At 39.4% G+C, this 24,675-nt stretch overlaps 1 protein-coding gene across 3 annotated transcripts in view; it reads right to left on the bottom strand.

Annotated features, from left to right (window-relative positions):
* Window positions 1–24,675, bottom strand: part of LOC136255682 (HEAT repeat-containing protein 1-like) — a 47,625-nt gene that overhangs the window by 4,967 nt on the left and 17,983 nt on the right. The window contains exons 8-40 of one of the 3 annotated variants that reach the window (XM_066048494.1): window positions 20,723–21,047; window positions 20,561–20,676; window positions 20,333–20,512; window positions 20,136–20,286; window positions 20,027–20,082; window positions 19,699–19,785; window positions 19,419–19,650; window positions 18,340–18,695; window positions 18,244–18,289; window positions 18,050–18,192; window positions 17,195–17,326; window positions 16,052–16,293; window positions 13,774–13,886; window positions 12,724–12,848; window positions 12,541–12,669; window positions 12,249–12,494; window positions 11,456–11,521; window positions 11,340–11,409; window positions 11,147–11,292; window positions 8,858–8,901; window positions 8,704–8,809; window positions 8,509–8,652; window positions 7,367–7,513; window positions 5,680–5,730; window positions 5,515–5,633; window positions 4,648–4,741; window positions 4,535–4,596; window positions 4,192–4,276; window positions 4,011–4,142; window positions 1,952–2,050; window positions 1,839–1,906; window positions 1,323–1,408; window positions 1,145–1,269 (exon numbers count right to left, since the gene is read on the bottom strand). In XM_066048494.1, coding sequence (XP_065904566.1) covers window positions 1,145–1,269; window positions 1,323–1,408; window positions 1,839–1,906; window positions 1,952–2,050; window positions 4,011–4,142; window positions 4,192–4,276; window positions 4,535–4,596; window positions 4,648–4,741; window positions 5,515–5,633; window positions 5,680–5,730; window positions 7,367–7,513; window positions 8,509–8,652; window positions 8,704–8,809; window positions 8,858–8,901; window positions 11,147–11,292; window positions 11,340–11,409; window positions 11,456–11,521; window positions 12,249–12,494; window positions 12,541–12,669; window positions 12,724–12,848; window positions 13,774–13,886; window positions 16,052–16,293; window positions 17,195–17,326; window positions 18,050–18,192; window positions 18,244–18,289; window positions 18,340–18,695; window positions 19,419–19,650; window positions 19,699–19,785; window positions 20,027–20,082; window positions 20,136–20,286; window positions 20,333–20,512; window positions 20,561–20,676; window positions 20,723–21,047 — 4,323 coding nt within the window. The other 2 variants (XM_066048495.1, XM_066048496.1) reach the window with 2 other exon arrangements.

The following is a 24,675-nucleotide window of genomic DNA, read 5'->3' as shown; positions in this document are numbered from 1 at the left end:
TGATATATATATATATATATATATATATATATATACCATGATCACGTGAAACTTCAAAGGCGCCATTGGTTGCATATAGGGCATATACATCCCAGCCCACAGGAGAGTATATATATACCTACCTGAGGTGAGTGTATATATACACTCACCTGGGAAGTCATGTGACACATTACTGTGTCACGATTACGGGCAGCCCGACGTCACGCTAGCATGACTAATCACCTAGACGACTCAGGCTAATAGCCTTTGTCGCGCTAGGCGATCAATCACCCCAGCCAGTAAGAGTCCAACCACTGGATTCATTTTATAACCATAACTTGTGACTTTGATGATGGGTGGCAGCAAGTAACGTTGCTCCTATGTTTGTTGATATGAACGGACAAGTCCTGGGGATATACGGAGATATGTTTACTAAGATATGTTTTTCTGTACTAAAAATATTACTGCATTGCGGTTGGCGCGAGCCTCTTAATAATAATCGCTCATTTATAACGGCCATAGCCACTAAAATGCTGCTGACCACCTTATACAGGTTTTCTCTATAACAGCCACCTGTATATAAAGGCCAGATATATCTGGTCCCAAGGTGACCATTATAGACAGGTTCCACTGTATTACATACAAATATGTATATATATATATATGGATTTTTCCCTCCTTTCTCCAACATCTTTAAACAGGCTGTAGGACCAGGTGTCTTACAGACCTTCAGCACTTGTGCTATAAAGCTTTATAAACGATAAAATAAACTCTAATAAAACAATCACATAAAGTGGAGATTACTGTACTCATAGAATCATCTGTACTGTATTAGTATAGCTGTGTAGCCCCCAAAATTAGCCAAATTGTGCACTTTTTCATAAAAGCATGAAACTTTCTACACAAGTAGTACTCCTTATGATATGTATTTTTTGATATAGTGCTATCACACATTTGACCTTTGGTGACCTTTATGGCCATTCTTGTCCAGAAATTTGATCATTTCTGTCTTTATCTCCCTGAGGCATTAATTAACTCATTAAAACATGGTACCAATGTAAAAAAAATCTTGTTGAACAGGATTCCAGTCCAGTCCAGTCCAGAGAATAGTGCTTCCCCAATATTACACACACTCTCTAGCAACACGTTGACAACACAACAATACCTGATTGACCAGTGGTTCCAATAAGGCTGTAAACCTGTTACCAGTCAGGAAGGTACCGGTAGTGTCGTAATGGAAACATTTAGTCAGGCAAGATAACAAGTAGACTTGTAGTTGGTGGTCTTCATCTGGAGTGGGGGATCATGTGATCACACAATGAGATCATGTGATCCCAACTCACCAGTGATCCCCTTCAACACTTCCACACTACTTGGGATCATGTGACCCGCAAACAACAGGAACAATCCCTTTAGTTTACCAGCTACCCTAGTAACAAGATGATCACATGATCCACTAACTAACTATACTGTTTCTTAATGTGGCACCTTGTAACAAACTTATCTAAAATCACAGTATAAAACCTTTCAAATCTCAAAGTACTAATAGACTCTAACTTCTTCCCTGCTGGTCTATGACTCTTACAGTTTATACACATTATGGTTCAAAGTTTGGCATGCTCTACCACACAATAAGAATTACAAATCCATATTTCATCGGTTTTGATGAAAATCATGAAAACAGATCTACACCCACCGACCATAAAGCAATTTATTGAGATGAAGCAAAGGTTGGAAGAGTTCCGACACACTCAACAATCAAGTAGTCAATGTTAATGTTCTCACTTCATCAAACTCTTCCAGTACATAGTCACACTGCCCACCTCAACAATAATGGTTGCCATAACACCAACACTTACTGGTCAGCCAAGTGGTAGAAGGAGATTGTGTGAGCTCGGTCCCCATCCATCATGGCCCAGTCTGATAACTAGAATACAGATCACATGACATCACATGATCACTACAGCCACACCTTCAAGAAGACAGGTCTGAACACATTTTCAGACATCTTGATCACCAGATCAGTGAAACATTCCACACTACGATCCTCTACACTGAGTGTGGTTAATACCTAACAATAGAATAGTGTAGTGTATGACTAGTACTATATACTGTATGTGTGTACTATACCATCAGCCATTTGTTGGTAGTCACCTTTGACCTGGGTTGTCCGTCAATGAAGATTACTTAGCAACAAACACTTCCTAGAAACTCTGCAATTTTATGGCCTAGTAATTACTATAGTAGGACGTCAATTAACCTTTGATGACTGCTCTATTAGAGCATTCTACATAATAGTTAATTGTCAAGAACCAGGGTTCTACGGGATTTAGGCTTTAAAACAAACGTTCAGGCGCTACTAAGGGGCTGAGGATTTTCTAAACCCAGTGGTTTTTGATGTCTAACTTATTTACACTACAACTCTTGTACCTTGAGCTTGTAAACGAGAAATGTATCGCTAATTACTAGAAACAACCCCCTATATGGTGGGACCTCAGTGTGGCTGTTGCTACCCATTTAAACGCCCATGCGTTGCCAATGTTACAGGCATGCTATTTTTTGAAGTACTGGACTACAACTCATTGTTGCTGTTGCTGTGCCTTGACAGCTGCTTGTAAACAAGAAATGTACGGGATTTAGAGACCATGTTTTCAACCAATCAAATTTCAGTATCAAACTTGTTGTAGTCTAAAAACTGGTATACACTCTACTACAGCTAGTGTATGTTCTATTAGATACAGCTCTCTCTATATAATAGAGCTGAGTGGAATGACATCATGTCACTCACTATAATTATGATTATCACATGATTATGATTATCACATGATTATGATTAGCATGAACCAGATTAATGTTTACTTGTTACTCTGAGCCAGCACTAGTCATAATCCAAACCAGAAAATTATTACCATATAAGGTGATAAATGACTGCTATTCATATATTTTAGACTGGTTTCCTTGAAAAATAAAATTTAGTAGAAACTTGTTGGAGGTGTTTGTACCTAATACTGCCAAGTTGTTGTAACAGAGAAGTGAGGCTGGTTTCTCAGATGTGACCCACTGAGCAAAAACTGGTCGTTCACAAATTCTATTTTTGCTATAAAACGTATGGAAATAAAAACATGCCTTGCTGCATAAAAATTTATGTGCATAATCACTTGAGTGATTGATCACCTGACATGGGCTATTAGCCTGCTATACAGATGGGGAGTGTTACATATTAGCTGTACAACGGGACATTCAGGCTTAGCCTGATATATATGCCCTCATGCCCGTGGTACAAATATTACATGTAAAATTTACAACTAGAATAAGCCTAGAAGCCTTTGTTCTAGGCCGACCTCAGCAAAAAAGTAATATGTGACCGGATCTGCAAGAATCCCATACGTTAGCGCAAGCCTAATCTTATAATGTAATAAATGCAATGGGTGAAATATTTACAAAATTGAAAAAAAAATTCCGTAAATTTTTTGAGCACTTGTTTCACAGTGAAGGAAGATGGTACCATCGTGATCCCCAAAGCAAGAGGAGTTTGGAAATCTTTGTTTCGTGTCAGTGCTCACAAGGAGACGGAAGATATGAGTGTTAGTCTGCCTCGCATTGGGCGAGCAGTTTACTAATGTTTTTTCTCACATTTTCGCCTTCGCCCAGGTTGTAGGAAGGGCCTGGAAGGCAAAACTTACCCAGCAATGGATTCACCTGTTCATGGAGAATCCAATGGTGTAAATATTGTCTTGGTATATAGAGGACTGTATTCATAATTTATGACTGTTTAAGTACCTGCAGTTTATTTTCATATTGTCACTGTACAAATCAATTTTCCTGTTGTCGCCACTTTGTAGCGCTGAAACTTCAAGGCTTCTAGAGCTGAAACTTTGGTTGACTATTCCTTTCGTTATCTGGATAAAGAAAATGTAATAAAATAGAATTCGAAATATGCGCTAACTTATGGGGTTCTTGCAGATCCGGTCACATATACATTCTTCATCTTTGCTGAGTTTGTTCCAGTGATATTTTAAGGATGGACTTACATTCTGGTCTGACCGATAGTGGAATAACTTGATGAACAGGTCTGTCAGCTCATTGCTATGGTAACCAACATCTGCCACTGACATGTTGACGATGCAGACATGGAGAATGTGCAGGAAGGCCATAATTGATTCCTATACCACAAACCGGTGACAACACAACTCCATACCACATGACACTCACCTCACCACTGGAGATGATGTCATGGTAACCATGTATTAGTGAGGAGACCATGATACGACATGGTACTAGAGTGGCTAGCTGTGTCCTGGAGAGGGTCATGGATAAACACACTGTACTATGCTAGTAGGCTAGAAGTTTGGGAAAGTCACTGTGTAATAAGCAGTCACTGTGTAATAAGGAGTCACTGTGCAATAAGGTCACTTGTCTAAACCTGTCAACTGATAAAGTGTTATTTGTATACAAAATAGCTTGCCTAATGTACGCATATACCTAATAAGGTCATACCAAAGGTGAGCATATTTTACTTATCAAATAAACACAACATTTTCATCTCCATGGATACCTCAATTCCTCGACAATATATTGAGAGGTGTGGTCATCAGCGGTTACTACATGACAACACACCTAGCAATGGATCACATGATCAACACCAGTGGTTACCATGCCAACGGTTACCTTAGTGATGATGTCACTGACATAAGGACTGAGGAACTTTGGTAACGCCTCAATTATCACTGAAAGTACTGACACCATTGCCATGACAACTGAACTGGATTAGAATAATATTAGAGGTGTATTATTAGTACAACACTATAGCATAGGGTCTGGCTGTTAAGCACATGTGCTATATAAGTGCATATTTGTTAATCATGTGCACTAGTTTATCGTACTCAATCATGGTTGATAAGTGCATGTGGATGAACAAGAAGCTCCAACATGAGGTGTAGCATACAAGGGAAGAGGTTTGTAGTGCAGGCTTGAAATTTCATGTAGTACATGACCACTAATAAACTATGCTATTATGGAACTAATGCTCCACATGAAGACAGAAACTAAACTTCAATACAGGCACATGTGCTAACTGCACCTCAAGAGAGTGAAGTATAAACACTTAATAACAACAAGGTGTTTTTTTTAAATTACATGAACAAAATATATGTTAATATTAGTTCTTGGGAAGTTTCATTAAGCAGATGTGTCTAACAACCAGACTCTATAGTGCTATAATAGCATGTAGAAGTTGAGCTGAGCCCTCAGAAAATAGCTAAAAAAACAAGTGGCTTATTTCTCAAAGGAAATAGAATTTCACAGTCAACAAAGATTATTAGCATTGACAGCAATGTGTAATGAGCAGAACATGTGTGGTGTGGCTTCATTACAGATAATTTAGTGAAAAGATTATATAGTGGGTCAAGCAGTACAAGTTTCAAAAACTTGTACAATTCCATCCATCAATGCCTGAGGGCTCAGCTCAATGTAAGAGCTAGGAATGAGATGGTTTGTAAGTGCTCTAAGATGCACGACATCATTGTGTTCACTTACTGCTCATTACATACTACGATATTTAGTAGTAGTGGTATAGTGTCAGGAAGAAATGGGATAAAATGGCCGCCGAGATTCCTCACAACTTCACCAACACAACGTACACTACACTCTACCACCTGTAACTGGATCACATGATCAACTGATCGGACATGTGATCCCCACCTGACTAGACGATGATCTACTCTTGATCAACTTTAGAAGATGTGGCACCACCTGGGGGATTACATCATCACATTAGGGAAGTCATATCCTAGATGAAGGCCTTAATGTACAGTATACAGGTGTTCAAAAAAGCTGGAGAAGTGTAAAACAATAAGAAGTGTTATATCCCTACTGCGCATTTCCATTATGGTATCTTGAGCACGGTAGGGATATAACACTTCTTATTGTTTTACTATCATGGACTACTCCAACTTGTTTCAGTACTTTTATCAATGTGCTATGGTCCCTACTCTAATTGAAAATTCTATTTTTGCGTACTTGTTTGTTAACTTTTTTTTGCAAAATAAAATTATTATCACTGGTGAACCCACGCATACCACATCAAAAGAAAGAAATGGTGCCACGTGCCCCAGCTATCAATTATCATCTGAAAAGTGAAGTATCCATTAAGCTTCGTTGTCAGCTATGTTCAACCCGTTACACAGCATTACAAATCAAGAAATGTTTGAAAAGCACCTCTGCAATCAAAGTAGCCACTATGAAAAATACGGATAATTTCCATTATGAAGGGAAGCCATCACCAAATCAGCATTTTTCACTGTCAGCTAAGATCAATGGCACACAATGGCAAGTCCATGAAGAATGCACTGTACGTAGTACAGTATGCCAAAAGGCATGTGTCTGGCTGAACAGTGAAAAAATCAAACTTGTAGCTTTAGCTGTATCGAGTTTTGCTTGTCTGAAGGCATCAGTCAGTCAGTCAGTCGTTCAGTAGAAAATATTGTGTTTAATAATTCTAAAAAAATTTCATAGCAACTTGTTGAAAGCATTTAGGGTTGATCTGAAGGCTTAAATGTGTAGTATATCGTACTGTATGATATTATTCCCAATAATGTGCAGTAACACATGATCAGAGAAACAATACAGCGAAAAGCTTTATAAGCTGAGGTAGGGAGAGAATACAACAATAGGGATAATGTTGATCCCAGGAACTATACTGCTGGTCTAGCCTCATTAGTTGTTATTAGCCAGTGATGATGAAATAATCACCAGTGGTTGTAATTGGAAACAATACTACTTTGGCTTCTCGTATTTCAGCTAGAGTAGTCGCAGATGACAATTCTTTTGACCATGTACCTCTCCAGTAATAACAGTCAATCAATGGCTCCTGTGTTTGGCCACACACCACTGGAGCTAGACCAACTAAAGACTTTGTGAAGCAGCCTTCATCAGTGATCATGATAATGTAGTGAACCTTCATCAGTGATCATGATAATGTAGTGAACCTTCATCAGTGATCATGATAATGTAGTGAACCTTCATCAGTGATCATGATAATGTAGTGAACCTTCATCAGTGATCATGATAATGTAGTGAACCTTCATCAGTGATCATGATAATGTAGTGAACCTTCATCAGTGATCATGATAATGTAGTGAACCTTCATCAGTGATCATGATAATGTAGTGAACCTTCATCAGTGATCATGATAATGTAGTGAACCTTCATCAGTGATCATGATAATGTAGTGAATCACATTATCAAGGATATTATCATATGAAAACTCAATGAAAATAAACATTGACTTTTCATTAATTATTTTTCAAAGCATTTTCACCAGAAGTTTCTTCCAAATATGGTCAATTAATTTATCACAATGATAGCTAGCACTAATTACATTACTAACCTTGATGATGCTGTCATGGTAACCAGTGCCAATAGAGTGTACAATCACACTGATCAACAAAATGGCAGACACCTTGTTGCTAGATGGAGTAGCTTTGCGTTGTATTAGTGTGTCCAATAGTGGTAGTAGTGTCACTGTGTGTGTAACCTAGAGGGGGGGAGGAGTGGGGTATTAGTGTCACTGTGTGTGTAACCTAGAGGGGGGGGAGTGGGGGTATTAGTGTCACTGTGTGTATAACCTAGAGGGGGGAGGAGTGGGGTATTAGTGTCACTGTGTGTGTAACCTAGAGGGGGGAGGAGTGGGGTATTAGTGTCACTGTGTGTGTAACCTAGAGGGGGGAGGAGTGGGGTATTAGTGTCACTGTGTGTGTAACATAGAGGGGGGAGGAGTGGGGTAATAGTGTCACTGTGTGTGTGTAACCTAGAGGGGGGAGGGGTGGGGGTATTAGTGTCACTGTGTATGTAACCTAGAGGGGGGAGGAGTGGGATATGAGTGTCACTGTGTGTGTAACCTAGAGGGGGGAGGAGTGGGGTATTAGTGTCACTAAGTGTGTAACCTAGAGGGGGGAGAAGTGGGATATTAGTGTCACTGTGTGCATGTGTGAACAACATGTGGGGGAGGGAGGGATACATACATATGAACAGCATTTAGAGAATGTAGCATGTGGAGATGTAGTATGGGCAAATGGATGGGATGGGATGATGCAAAGGTTCTTTCTGCATAGCAATGGGTTTGCTTGCAAATGAGTGTGTTTTCCAATGAGAGTATATTTTCAAAACTTCCAATGACCATAACTTCCATATATTTCATTGTACAGAATTAGTACCAAGGGTCAATGGATTTGTTACATAATCTAAAAATTATAATGGTGTCAAGATGTTTACCAGCTACCATACAATGGTGCTATGTATGGCACAGAAGAGAAAGGGATAGTTAAGCTGGCACAGAATGTTCTGGTCCTAATTCTTTTGTTGCCATTGTTGAAACTGACAGTGCAACAGCACACACAGGCCACAGGTGAAGATACAAGAGTCCTTGATGAAGGAAGAGTACTGTAGAACTGTTAATTTGTACAAAACAGTACAATACAATAGGATAAATAGTCAACCCACAAACACACTGTTACCATGGTAACCACATACTTTGTCAGTGGCAAAGTATCGTCGTGACGATGTGAAGTGATGTTGGATGATATCGATGCTACTCTTCTGGATATCATCACGACCATCTGTGATCAGCTGTGACATTACTTGTGTGTATGACTTTATTGGCAAGAGGTGTGTCACCTGTAACCACACCCCTTAGTAACATAGCCATATACCCTAGCAACCACTCACATTGTCCACCAGGCTGTAACACTTCTTGATCACATGATCCCAATATTTTCCGCTAGTCTCATTAGCATATATAGTGATAATATAGGATATCACTGATTGTAGTAATCTATAGGATAACTCAGGATATTCTAGTATACTATAACTACATGGTTACCTTAGGAACAATCCTTCTTGTTCTGGTGGTAAATCATCTGTCACCTGTTGTCACAAGAACAGTAACCATGGTAACACAGTAGACTTTCAATAAACCGTATTCCAAATGACGTCATAAAATGGCTGTGGCTGTTTGGGGGTATTCTAACAATTTCGAGTAAGAGTTCCAATGGGGCTTTAAAAGGTTCAAATCACTATTCAATCCTGGAAGATGTTGACCTAAAACTAACAGGTACAGTTATAAGAGTAAAAAATCTATTCTCTAAAGCTGGGTTAGAATTTTTCAGCTGGTTTTCAAAGTTTAGAAGAAATACTGTTGTTTCTTTGCTGTAATAACCAAACCTGGTAGTTTCGCCTCGATATCTTGTTTGTGAGCCTCAATGTCAACCTTCGAAATCTCGATCACCATTGGTCAAAATACTCGAAAATATAAGAGTCCCTCAAATAGAAAATTCGTGCGACATCATTTGGAATACGGTCTATAAAGTCCACTTTCTCCTTTAGACCAACAATCAGAATATCGACAGAGCAGCAAAGCTTTTACAGGTGTTTGCAATTGAATTTGTCACCTTTGTCCCGTTTGCAGTATAGTTTGTCACTTTTGCAGTAGAATTCATCCCGCTTGCAATTGAATTTGCCATTTTTACAAATGAATTAGTCACTTTTGCATTAGAATTTGTCATAATTACACTGACTGCCACAAACCAGCAATGTGGATCATTTTCGCTATAGAGAATACCACCAGTGGCGTAGCCAGACTTTTTGCCATGCCCGGGCACTGGGAGGGCAAACTATTCAACTCTGTGCAACAGACATACACATCTTCATATGGACATCAAGACATTTTAAAATGTGTTGTGCATCACTATCTACGTGTATACTAACTGTATGGAAGATAGTAACCTTACTAATTGCGACTGCTAGCTAGCTATTGTCTTCTTATCACATACATACAGCGGTGTCTTAATACCAGACTAGCAGGGAATTTGAATGAAAACACGGAGCGCTTATAGTAGACTACCCACATCACATGATGACTTTAAACTGAGTCTACATACAGGAAAAAGAAATTCTGATTATAAACAAGTACTCCATACCATCTGAACTATCAGTCTAAGCCCCAATCCATACACACAGCTTGAACGGGTTCCCACATTTCACAGCTTCGCATCAATTTGAGTTTTCGTCAAGGTTTTCATCACAATCCACACTTCACCACAAACACTAAGACACACTGTCCCTATCTGTATAGAAAACTTTAGTCCTTTGTCACGATGCTGACCGCATTTTAATCATGTGATCTCAATTCTATTCATTGCTTTCATTAGCCATTAATACCACAATCAAATAACTTACAGTAAAACCCCAGGGGAAACCTGGTTACTGCTGGGCAGCCAGAAAGAAAGTATTAGCGAAGTGGACACACAGTAAGTTGTGTTAGCTGTTCTAATTAAGTGATTGTTCATCTGTGATTCAGCCCACCTCCTTATTTACTCTGGGTAGCTGATGGTAGGGCAGTGATTTGATGCCCGGGTAATGCCCTGGCTTGCCCAGATCTGGCTACGTCACTGAATACCACTTGAGACACTACAAGGTAACGAGAGCTGGTTATATGCGAAGCCATTCGAGTTAATTGGCTTGTTCGCCCGTGAGTGACCACACCCATCGCCAATGGTGAAGCGTAATTGCAAATGCTGTTAAAGAAGTTGTAGCAGAATTATTACCTTATAAAGAGTTGTTTACAACAGTTGTACTTCAACAAGATCATGGAGCAGCTGCTACATCTTGTTGCTGCAACTGCCAATCTTGTTACGGAGGAATTCTTGTGCAAATGTGACGAATTCTAATGCAAAAGCAACGAATTCAATTGCAAATGGGACAAATTCTACTGCAAAAATGACAAACTCTACTGCAAACGGGACAAAGTCAATAGCAAAGGTGACGAAGTCAATAGCAAAAACCTGTAAAACACTCATCCATCATATATCACAATTAACTGACGTTGGCTCAATCTGTTCACCATGAACTATTAATTACAAATTATTTATAAAGGACAACACATTTAAGCAGAGCCAATCAAAATAGTCGACACATTTATAGGGACAGAACAAATAAGGACATGAACTATTTAAAATAAATAAACACTAATAATACAGTGGACAATGTCTGTTCTATTAGAGCATTTCAACATAAACAAATGGTGTTCACTAATTAGAACACTATTATCACATTTCCTGAGGCAGTTGGGGCTCATAGGGACTATCACCTCACAATCCAGCTGTTAACTTACCTGGTTGATAAAGTGATCACTAGTTAATATCCGTGACGACATGGACAAGTTGATCAATTTGAACTGTTGTATTTGTTTCGTAGTATGTGTGTGGGTGTTGAAGATTGGTCCTCCTGTTGTCATGGCAACCTTCCTTGATGACGACCCTAACAACAATTACATGTCATCACATACTACACCACACCCCATATACCACCTGATCTTGTTGGACGGGTATCAGGGAGATGGGAGACCTGCTCAACCAGTTTGTGTAGTGATGAAACCTGTATTAAGTGGTGACTATAATAATGCTGTCATGGTTACACTAACCTGGGTTGTCATTGGAAACTTGGCATTGAGTTCCTTACACAACTCCACGATCAGCTTCTTCTGTTGCTATAGTAACAATTCATGTCAAGTGTGCTACCATTGAAAAGACTACAGGAAAGGAGAGTTCTATTAGAGTATTACTCTTGTAATAAATTCTGGGTAATTTATGTTACAAGTGGTGATGTACCATATAGGGGAGAATGTTTCAATGGGAAAAACGTTTGCAAAACCGTGAAATTTCCCTGTCAATGTTACTGTTAACTACTTGTGACTGACATGTGATATAAATTACTTAACAAGGTGGAAGTCCTGCAGTAGTTCAGCTTCTTTCATGAGCCATGCCCACTCATCGGAATTGTGTTAGACATATGTGGAGCCACACCCATTTATCTGTAAGGTGTGTTGCAGCAGTAGTCTGAAGGCATGAACAAAGCCATGTCCATGATTGAGTGTATGCCTACGTGGAGCCACGCCTACTCTAATTGATTGTCTGGTATATACACGTGTCATAATTGTCATGAGTCATGCCCACTCCAGTAATGTGGACGTAAGTGCCTTGCTCAGCACACAACTAAGCACTTAGAGAAGACACCGCCATACTTTTGTTCACTGCAAAAGTTCAGCCACAGATAAGTTTACCGCTAAAGTTTCACCCATCTAAACTTTTCCCCTATACAGTAAATGTTTGTAACTTATGTATGGGCTATTATTCCTACAAGGCACAACAAGGATAACATCAACCAAACTTGAGACAGTATATTTCACTACTATTATACACACACAAAATGCTCACATGATCTCCACCATCATCATTGCTGTCATCACGTTCTACCAGTTTCCCTAGCAACATCATGATGGTCACATGCAGGTGATCACATGATCCCAAGATGTCCACCAGACGATGAAACACAATTAATTGACGATGATTAGGAATATGACCAATAGCATCACAGAATACTCTGATGATCTCCACTGTAGCATTCTGATTGGTGGATTTCTTGGGGGTGCGGCCAGCTGACACCATCATATCAGCTCCTGACTGGTTACCAATAGCAACAAGTTAAAATATTCTAATTCTAGCCCACCTTCACCAGAACTGGAAGTAGATTATCCATGGCCTTTAATATGACTTCAAATGAGTATTGGTCGTCATGACGACTGAGGTAAGTCCCCATGAAGGTGAATATTGACATGATATTGTGCAATATCCGTACCTGACCACACCCACAACATCGTAACTATAGTAACAGGAGGTGTGGTACACTTACAGGATAGATAGATGCAGCAACACTTAATAACATCATGGCTTGTTGTTGTGTTTGTGGAGTGGAGCAACTACTTCTGATGGTCTGTACTATCAGGTCAATGTTGAACTGTGTCTCCGGTAGCAACTCTACAAGTGTATAATAAGGTCACTTCAAGGGTCACCAGTTTCACACACCATATATTGTCAAGAAGTATGTTGACTGTTTTATTAGAGAATTGTACTACCGTATATATAGTACTTTTCAAGGGACATAATTTTTTGGTGGATTTATGGTTGCTTGGCTATTTCATTACAATTTTCATTCCCAAGAATTATGGGGATTCTATATCTATAAATATAATATAGGCAACAGCCCGTTTACACTAGACACAGAATTCGAGGCTATTGTGGCGTAATTTGATCCGGGGCAGTTAACGCTCAGTGTAAACACACACCAAATCGAGCCATGCAATTCGAATGGGGCTACCTACCTGAGGTGGTCCAGTTCGACTCACATCTGCGCGTAAACAGTTAAGGCCCTGCAGTTCAATTTAACTCTAATAAACGGAATAAAGATACAGACAGTTACAGCTAAAATGAAGACTGCAATGATGAAATGAAGCAACAGTGAAGTATTTAGGTGACAATACGAAAAGACAGCCTCAAGAACAACACAAGGGCTCAAAGCAAACATGTATGCGTGTGAATCAATAGTTCACTAGCTACACAGAGTTGAGAGTAGTCGCCAACACCGAGGCCAACACTTAAGACTTTATCATGGCTATACTAGCCTGGCATTTGTAACTCCATCAACAACCTTTACTTCAATGCAAATTATGATTGTGGGTTTAAGTTTTTTACAGATTGAAGCGAGCTCGGCCTTCATAGTATAAACGGGGCTCAAAAATTGATCTGGATTACACTGAAGCGATCCCATCCAGAGCGATCTGCAGTATAAACACACGTGGTGACACAAGTGAAAAACGAGTGTTCGTTAAAAATAAAACTGTGTACATCTGAATATTTGGACGTGACTACACAACCATATTTCCTTATTAGGACAATTGATTACCTTTAGCCTTTTCTGGTTCACCTTGTGCAGTTGTCATGGTAACCACCCAACACAGCACAGTCAGCAATTGTTGTTGTATATGATGTAACTGATGATCACTGGTATCCTGGCAACTAAATAAACTCCATAATCACAATCTGTATATATATATATACTGTGTAACACAAACAAAAACCCTATACCACATACTCTATACCATACAACAGTTAGGTATAGTGGATCCAGAGTTTGACAAGTTGATATTGTGCTACTTCTAAACCAGTCACAAATATTGTAATTTAGTATGGACACACCCCCTTTCATAAGAAATTTGTTATTTCTGGTAGCCTATGAGGCTAGATACGCCATGTTCGGTTGTTTTATGTTCATATAGCCCATTGTGAAAGGCATTAATAATATCTTCAGGAACTCGCTTCACCCGTATTTCAAGCTAGCATGAAAGGCACAGTAGCAAAGCAAAATTACTACCAGGAAGGTACTGGTACTGTACAGCCTTTATTTCTCACACACAGCTGCTTTTAACACAAAACTTTTTGCTCATGTGGGCAGGACAGAGACACATGATTTTCCAAAACAATTACAGTAACCAGGTACACTGGCCAAAGGCCGTAGCTGGTTAATAAGTGAACTTGTCAGGTATATATAAAGCTATTTTAATTTTATCTTCAGATCTTGAAAAAATACTCTTAATAGAACAGTCATATTTAGGCCACTTAAACTGAATCTTTTGTTTCTTGGGCTTGACCGACCTTTTACAGTACTGTATAAAACATTGTTCACATGATCCCTTTGTGAGTAGAAGCAATACAATGAAGCATTCACAAGTTACCTTGTAAACCCATCACAAAGTGAGGAACACTACATATTTCAGGACACTGGCAAATACTGTTTGACACAGATCACTCTTCAGCCAGTAAAAGTATTACTGTACAGTAAGAAACTGGCAGTGTTAAACTTTTGACAAAATCTGATTAGCAAAACAACTTCAGTGTTTTGTCATGTGTCACTACATATCACGTAATGATGGCTGGAAATATACTTTGGTGGAAAAAGTTTAAAAGGAAAGTTTGGCAAAATTCGTCAATGTTCTATACCGCTACTATATGGGAAGCAGCTCACCCAGCTGTAATAACATCAATGGGTACCTGGTCTTTACTGGGTGGTGTTTACTGGGGAAGCAAATGCCAGACAGTCCTTGTCTCGTTTAGTGGTGTTGAGGTTGTTGTAGAGTTCCGTGACTTCTCTCCGTGATACCTGGACAGTCCTCCTGCAGGTTACTAGCCCTGCCCCAGGAGGATTAACCTGCACTCAAGTGCCTGAGTGGTGCACAGGCATCCCAGTGCTGGTTCACTGGGCAGCAATAACTGTGTTTCATATGGTTGCCGTGGGCTTTGCTTTTACTATACAGTAATTTTACCACCCAACCAACCCTGCTTAGCTGAGTTTTGACCAAGAAACAAAAGATTTAGTTGGAGTAGCCTTACATTCAGACTATTAAAGTGTAGTCTCGTGCCCAGCCGGGCTCGTGCTAATGTGCAAACACCGTCTGGTGACAATGCTCAAGTTTCTTGGGCCCAGAAGTGCGATCCACTCAAAATATGGCTGGCCAATCAGAATCGAGGAGTTGCAAAAAAATCGTTTTAAAACATTGAAATACTGTACCATTCGAAAATGGCTAGGAATAAAGTAAAACTCAAAATAGGGTAATATGGGTGTTTACTTGATGCGATTTCTTCATTTATCATATTAGTAGAGGATAGCGTATCATTTCTGGTGAAATGTCCAGTCACAATCATAAGATGAGACCGGAAAAAAACAACTTGACAACAACAAACCTCTTGAACAGCCTAGGCAAATACTTCTAATGAACAGCTTTAAATAGTCTGCTTTTTCGTCTACTTCCAATACATTCATGCGATTATGCAACTCCTCGATTCTGATTGGCCACTCAATATTTTGGCTGGATCACACTTCCAAGAAACTCAAGCATTGTCACCAGACGGTGTTTGGCATTAGCGTGAGCCCGGGACTAATCAAAGTGTAGGATAAGACCAACTGAACATTAAAACACACACCACAATAAACTCTGTGTATGCCACGGGAAGATTAATAAGATCAAGTGTTTAGGATGATGGAAACATGATTTGCAATCCTATTGAAATAAACAACTGAAATGGATCAGTCATACAAATGATGACATTAGTTGGATAATGGCTGACTGATATTAACACAGTGACCTAACAGTGTGACCTTTGACCTTACATGATCACTACCATACCTTTCTAATAGTCCAAATAAGGAAGGAACCAATTTATAAGAATCTTGTGGTGACACACTCCCTATCACAGCATCCAGGATGATGCCCACTCTCTGCCAGGATTTATCCAATGAAATCTCTTCATCATCCTTTGAAGTGTCTAACTTCCTTCTCTTTGCCTTCCTCGGAGCAGGAGACTTGGAGGCCATTTTGACAAAGCCTTGGTCTAGTTCTTGTAACACACACTGAATGTTGAGTGGCAGCTATGACAGGTAATGGTAATATAGTGTTAGCAAGAATATAATATAATGGGGAGGGAGAGTGTTGAACTGCACTATAAACTGTGAAAAATGAACCGGTAAGTAACCATCATATTTTCATTTCCTCTCATCAACCTGACTGCTGTTGATTGTTCAGATTTAACACCTTATGATGGGTGGTCCAAATTGCAATGGCTGAAATTCCATCTAGACGTGTCACTTTCGCTAGTAGAACGGTCAAGATGAAACCTCGATGTTTGCTTTCCAGGTTAGCTGCTCATGTCTTTCTCTTTGTACTGCAAGTTCCTTTGCGCTATGTGTCATACTCTTCTTGAGTACACCATTGATACTCTCAGTAGTCATGTATACAAAGTGTGCCCACTGCACTTATATAATCAGTCACCAATCAACACAAATTAACAAATTGTTTGAACGATGTCATACAACTTTACGGGTTCATATTTCACAGCCTATATAGCACAGTTCAACACTCTCCATCCCATTATATACTCCATTATATACTCTTGATGATAAGAGTGTTTATATAAAGTTAAGTGATACACAATGACTACCAGATCTGATGACTACTATGATGTACCGCAGTAAAACTACAATTGTTCAAGACAGCAGAGTCACTGTTGTTACCATTACTCTAATAGAACAGTCACACATATGACAATAATATTACATACACCTTAACATGTCTTGTTTTGACACATACAGTTCTAATAGTGTAAAGGTATGTATCATATTTTAATGGCTGACACATTAGTTGCTAAAGTAGAGAGCTTTCTTCATTAATTAAGGAATAACAAATACCTTTATTATGTCATACAATACATCACATTAGAGATTACAACACCTACTTAACTATTTATGTGGTTACCATGGCAACTCAAATTACCTTATTGATGGTGTTGACAATATCAGTAGCAGTAGGGGGCGTGGTAGTGTCGTCAAGACAACAGTCAAGGAGTGTGGATAATGTTGTGTGTTGATGCGTCTGGGTTAGACTAGTGTAGAACTGTGGGGTGAGCTAAACAATTAGAATACACAAGTAGGTAGTAAATGGCGAAACAGAGAAGGTTGGACACGATTTATGTACCCCTAAAACAAATTATGTGCAACTTGTTTTATTGAAGAGGTTTATACATCGATCTCATGCAGTTTAATTTGGTAAAGTATCATTGTTCTGATTATAGAATATGGATGTGACAATTCTGGAGAAGTTCTATACACCAAACCACAACTTATTAATTTCACCCCAATCACCAAGTACTTTTACAAAACAAAGTACATCATCGTGAAGCACCATCCGAATGTCTAATCAACCCCAGCCAACCCTATCATTTTCCAAATTTGTATTGTAACTATTGAGGGTCACGTGAAATACCATATAAAACAATGTAATTAAGGGCAATATATTTATGTGGCGTGAGAGCGCGTCCAACCTCCTCTGATGGCAAAATATATCCCACACATCAAACCCTATTATAAGCCACACCACTCTATCACAAGTCACAGTTCCCTAACAGGGACTCACTAGAAGGCTAGGTGTTGGGTGGTTGTCATGACATCAGAGTAACATAACGAAGATAATCATTATATTCAGACAAGAGGTGTCAGCAATCTAACTCATCATATGTCATCATAACCTAACCTACTTAGGACCCACAATAGCTAGTACAGCAGTCACAATATTGTAATTAGTCAGGGACTCCTCCTGTATACTGAACAATATTCCACACAATACACGCACCTGTTCCAATACCACATGTTGTATGACATCATTATTGATCTTTAATGACTTCAATAACACCTCACAGCTCATGTGATCCATATGTGAAGTGTTACCAACACAATAACACCTTAGCAACAAGCTGGTCACCTCATCACCTCCCTCTGTAATGAGACCACATGATGCCGCATGATCTAATAACATCACATGATTACCTGGGGGAGTGTCCCTCAACATTTCCACTATTCCAGTAAATTTAACCTATTAATGACATGTGATATAATATTTCCTATGGATAATTAGAGCATTACCTTATGATAAACATCACCAATCACTCTTAGTAGATCACATTGTACATGTTGTGGGGTATCATGTGAGATCACATGATACATTAGTGCTTCCATCACTGCTGTAATTATACCATCAGTTTCCATGGTAACATTGTTCATTATCTTTGCCATGACGACCACCACACCAGTATGGTCAGCAACCAATTCAACCTGATGATGTAATAACGAGTCACACAGGTAGAGGAGAGGTGTGTCCATGTTCATGACATCAGCACAATTGACATCAATACTGGTGTGTATTAATTGGAGACAGTTAAGTGCAGCCACTCGTAAAGACTTGTCTGGCTTCAGTAGAGCAACTAGTAATGCAGGTACCACTGTGGGATGATGTAATGTGTGGTAACCATTAGTAACCAACATTGCAAGCACACCATAATGTAGTTTTGCCTGCAGGCACAATACTGGCACATAGCATTGAGAGTAATAAACTTATTAGCTACTCATCTCTGGCTAGTAGTGTCACTGTTATCTTTGTAATGCCAAAGATACAGATTGGGAGCACTAGTGTGTAAACAATAAGTAATATGATACATGTATTCACAGGTTATGTCATAGCTTTGTTAGTACAGCTCTGACACTAGTGTAGTAACAGGTTAGTTATCTATGGAAACATCTATAGTTAAAATACACTACTACAGAACTGATATTAAGTAATGTCACCAGAGCAATTACAGCTGGCACTTATAACTAGAGTACAGTGGAACCTCAGTTATCCGAACCCCTTGGGGCCAGAGGTGGTCCATAAGTCTGAAAAGTCTGTATCTCTGAAACTGTGTATAAATAACATCAAAATAGCATAACCAAAATTTTTAAAAATATCAGTATTTTCAACTACCCTAATAGAACAGTCATTTCCGTAATTCGGTTAACCAAGAATCCAGATAAGTGGGGTCCGGATAACTGAGGTTCCACTGTATTCACAAGCAGCTAGAGCATATTGTGTAGCAATTTAAGTCTTAGTACCACATAGCACTTATGAGACACTGACACACCCACTAGGACAAAGTGACACACTCACTAGGACAGTGTGACACACTCACTGGGACAATGTGACATTCCTCCTATGGCGAGGATCCCATCAGGCCCCATGGCTTGTAGAAATGTCCGAGCAAACTGTAGACTGGAGAGCTGGGAATGTGGACTGAAGAATGGAAGTTGTGGAATGGGAATGAAACTTTGAACACAACTTGATAACACCGATTCCATGTCAGGTGTCCCGCACCAAATTAGTGCCAGAAACCGTAGAAGTGTTCCTCGGCCTTGAAAGTGCACCTAGCCAATGGGAATGCAGTACAATGCCACACCTCCAATGGCACTTACATCAAATAGAGCCTTCATTATCAAACGAGGAGTTTTATTATTGTTCCCTAGCAACCTGACCAGCAAGTGATAAAGTATTAATAACACCTGTAGTAGGAAGATCACATGACATCACATGATGCACTGAGCCTTGTTACATACAAAATACCAACATTAGTTGTCATAACTGGAGAGGTTGATCACCCATCACAACCCTATGAGGTGTTGATTACACTATATACTGACATGAGGTGTTAATAGTTTTGACATTTCTTTGAGATCACAAGATGAATGATGTGTGATCAACCTTGTCTAGGAACTCATGTGACCACACAAAAGCCACACCCACCAAATAGTATTGCTGAAGTTGTTGAGGATCTGGTGATGATAACTTCAACCAGAGACCTGGAGTACACACCTACAATGCTAACATGATCCAGTATCACATGACTACTCACTGGCTGTAGTGTCTTCAGGAATTCTGAGGTGTTTTGTTACCATGGAAGTAACCCACAGCAGAAGGTTACTCTGGTATCGAGTTTGTTGCCATGGTGATCCTTTCTTACGAACAAGTGATGAGATCACATGATCCAATGATATGACATCATCCTGTAATTATATAATTATTAAAAGACAACAGAAATATATCAGTTACAGTAGTGTTGCAATGTTGTAGTGATGAAACCATACAGGTGAGACTTCCAGCTAGTTTGATGTGTAGTGGGATAGGTAGAGGGTGTGACAACAGTGAGGTAACCATAGCAATTGAGAACAGGGACTTGGGTGACATCAATCCTTGATCGTCATGACAACACATATCCAAAAACAACACAACCTGTCAAACAAGCCACAATACATCACTATTTGTATGGTTTCCTCATACCATATTAGTAAGGTGAGTTGTTTCCATAGTAGCCAGTTTACTAGCAAACCAGCCAATCAGGGCACAGTTAGCCATTGTCATGACATCACGGTGACACTTTAATGGTATCTTGTATTCTAATGAGATCATGTGACACCATCATTATAACAACCACATTGTTACCATGACTACTGAGTATTTCATCACATCTAATTAATAAGGGATGAGATTGAGCAAGTGATGATGTTGCCAAGGAAAAAGCCAATGATTGAGTGACATTCACACCACCATGGCGACAATAGAGGAGATGTGGCAACAGACATATCAACATCTTATCCAAGATCACATGATCAGCAGAGGGGACCACATGATCCAGTAATGACATCACCGAGGTGAGACACTGTTCAGAGATGACGAGGGGATCATGTGATCTAGTGACACGTCCCAATACAGATAGGAGGGCATCAATTAGATTTTCCACAGGAACACACTCAGTGACAACTGCTACCTGTAGTATGTATGGGTGACATGAGGTAACACCAGTACTGTAATTTTGTCCTTGAAAACACAAGATAACAATCAGGTGACCACCTGTAGTACATTATTGCTATCCAACTACTATGGCTACCATGGAGACTAAAGGCTGTTAATGAAGGGGTCACCAGACAAACTGCTTTTAATAGAATGCTCCACATTTTTACCATAAAAGGTTGACTAGTGCAGTAAACTACTCTAATACAACACTCAGTCATCATTGGCCCCACAAACGGTGGCTATAAATACCATATATGGTTCAAGTTAAAGGTAATATTACACAGCTAAAGACATGGGGAATGTAGTGTGGAAAAAAATCTCAATTCTACATCACTTAACAATCCTCTAGCAATTTTTCAGCCTTCTGAACTTTATTTTATGTTGATTAATTGCTTAGTTTTATATTTGAGCAGGGCAGGCCCAAGGGGGGTGCAGGGGGCACATGACCCTACCTTCTCCCAAACAAATCCATGCAAGATTGAGATACTCTAATAGAGCAGTCAGTCAAATACTTTAATAATAGAAGAGTCACCAAATTTACCACTTAAGTTGTATTAGATTTGAAAACTTTCATCTGCAACACCATCTCATAACAAGTAAGCCGCTGTAGTTGCAGTGTTCATTTAATCTTCTCAAAGTAGCCCAGTGAACAGACTTTTACTCAAAGTGTTGTTGTGGGCTATAAGAATTAAGTTACCCCATCTAGTGTCGCCATGCGTGCCCAAATTGTGTATATACACATATCCAAAAGTTCTGTGGGTTTAAGGGTTAATCCCTACTTCATTCATGGCTGTACTATTGACAGGCTACTAGTATAACTGCAGGTGTAGATGATCTTTCTTGTCCATTGCTTGTTATTTCTATGATCCCTACTCAACAGGGGCAGATCCAGGGTCTGGCAAGGAGGGGTGCACCGGAGTAGTTGGTATATGGAGCAGGGGGTCTGGGGGGTCTGGGGGGGCACATTCCCCTATAGCTGAAGTGTTTCAGGATTTTTGATATACAGTACAGGGGCGAATCTAGGATTATTTGAAAGGGGGGGCTAAGCTGGACAGGGAAACGGGTAACTAGCCAGACATTGGAAGATACCAAGCCTTCCCACAAGGCCCTAGTGGTAAGATTCATGTAGTATTTATGGTCAAATTAGCTATTTGGAATAATGACTACACTAGCATGCCAATCTGGGGGCATCCCTCCAGGAAATTTTGAAAATTAGGCCTTCCAAAGGTGAATCTGAGAGTGTTGTAAGCAGTTATTCAGTTGAAAATAATGGAATTTCAGTTTATTAAATTTTACTTTTAAAATCAAGACTAATTAAAATATGCATTGAGTAGCTACCAAGCATTTAGATATAGCTAGCTATATGACATAATGCATCAGCTCTAATCAGCTAAATCTGTGGGGCAGAAACATGTATAGCTAAGTAGTAGTAGTAGTGTTGAATGTCACAATTATTAGTATGCATGCTCCTTAGCCTAGTGACACTTTGTTAGCCACAACACCAATAAAGTATACTGAAAAGCAGAATGCAGTGAAGGATACTAGTAGCTATTAGCTAGTCCACTGGAAATACTTAGCAAAGAGCAACTATATTGCATTTATGAGCTTTCTGAATTTGCTGTTGTGATAGTCAACTTATTTCTAGACCTGCCAGATTATGAAGACTGATCTACTATAGCTGCCTTATGAAACTGTAAATTACCAAAATACTACAATTTGCTATAATGGCTGTCAACATATTATACTGAAGCTGATAACTCTAACCAATTAAACCAACTAACACTTTTTGAATCGTATTAATCACCCTTTATAGCTATAGTGGATAATTATCTGAATAAAACAAAACCCACAATTAAAACTTTTGTAACTGGAGATGCATGCAACCCACAATCGATACCTTTTTTTAAGAACTCTTGAGGAAAAGGAAACTATACCATCCTGGAACAGAGTTGAACAATAGATATAGTTAATAGACTTTATTTGTGTTGGTAGTGATGCATATTTACCGACATAAGTCTGCTTTTGATACACATAGAAGATTTAGGGATTTATTGGCCAAGTAATAACTTAGAAAGGAAAAGGGGGGCTACAGCCCCTTTAGACCCCCCCCCCCTAAATCCGCCCCTGGAGTAGTCGTATGCACGCTTTCTTTTCTAATCACATAGTGATTTAGTTTGCCATACATTAGTCCTAATAGTAGGAGTGCAATTAATCCCAAATCACATGGCCTTGTTTCTGTAATTGCACTGTAAAGTAACCAATAAAATAGCAGAATCACAGATTAAGTTAATATAATGAATAGCCAATCAAATAAGCTGACATTAGAAGCCTTTTAAGTGCAACAACAAATGATGTAATATAAAGAAGAATGATGCAATCACCTGGTAGAAGTTAATGGCCACATAGAACTGGATAGATGTGTACTACAAACAATGAAGGGTGGTCACTATGTGATTAATTAATAGGCAATCACACACATTTTCATGCAATTATGGAATAATTGAACTCGTAACAGCCAAAATTGCACTCAAATGTGTGATTACCTATAATACTAAGTGAGTGACCAAGAGCTGTAGAGATCAGTGACAGCTATGAGACTATATTGTCTTACAAAGGATCATGTGCATTTAGTTTATAAAGAAAAAAAATCCTAGCAGGCTATAGAGTTTTCATCGCGTGAGCAAACTTAAGGAAATTGCCGGAAGCCACCATATTGGTGCACAGGATGTCATGGTCCAACAACGGTGATTTTTCCTGGTGATTTACCCAGCAATGGCCGAAGGTGTTGTTTTATCGTCATACGCAGAGGCTTTACTTGATGATGCTAAGTCCCGTTACCTCGACAAAATTTCGATTATTGGTGGAATAGATCCTTTCTGTCCTGGCACATTTGGAGAGCAAACGGACGACGTTCCACCAGTAGACGCCTGTGATTTGTTATCTTATTTGGTTCTTCAAACCAGCTTTATAACAACAGAGCAGTTTGGAGCACGAAAAGGGTTGGAGGTGTACAACCAGTTTGTGTGTGGATGGGTGAAGGAGGTTGTTGAGCGTAAAGTTGATACGAAATTCGTTACAACTGGAAGGGTAAGAAAAATCTGATGGTAGCTAAAGCTCAGTATAATTATACTTTTTTCAGGTGTTTCATTCTCAAAGACTGAGTGATACTCCGTTGAAATGCTGGCTAATTCTTCAACAGGATGGTGAAGTGTGCTGTGCCCACTGCAACTGCATGGCAGGGCTTGGCGAAGTATGCACACATGTAGCTGCTGTCCTCTTTTACTTGGAAACGCTTAGCAGAATTGAGGGACAAAGAGCCTGTACTGAGGACCAGTGTGCTTGGGTGATGCCATCGTCTATGAAATCTGCCCAGTACTTGCCAATTAAGGAGCTAGATTTTACTTCAGCTAGAGGTCAAAAACACAAGATTGATGATACCATCGATGGGTGTGATGATGCTCCCCTGAAAACGCAGAAGCCTAAAGAAGGCACTAGATCCACAAGCGATGAATTGGCTTCTCTTTTTCAAACATTAAGTCTTATTGGACCTAAAGTAGGAGTGCTGTCCGTAGTCTCAGAATATTCAGATGTGTAAGTGCCAA

The sequence above is a fragment of the Dysidea avara genome, chromosome 5 (genome assembly GCF_963678975.1).
Source record: "Dysidea avara chromosome 5, odDysAvar1.4, whole genome shotgun sequence".
Classification (NCBI taxonomy): Eukaryota; Metazoa; Porifera; class Demospongiae; order Dictyoceratida; family Dysideidae; genus Dysidea; species Dysidea avara.
Note: the sequence above shows the minus strand (reverse complement) of the source record. Positions and strands in the feature narration are given on the sequence as shown.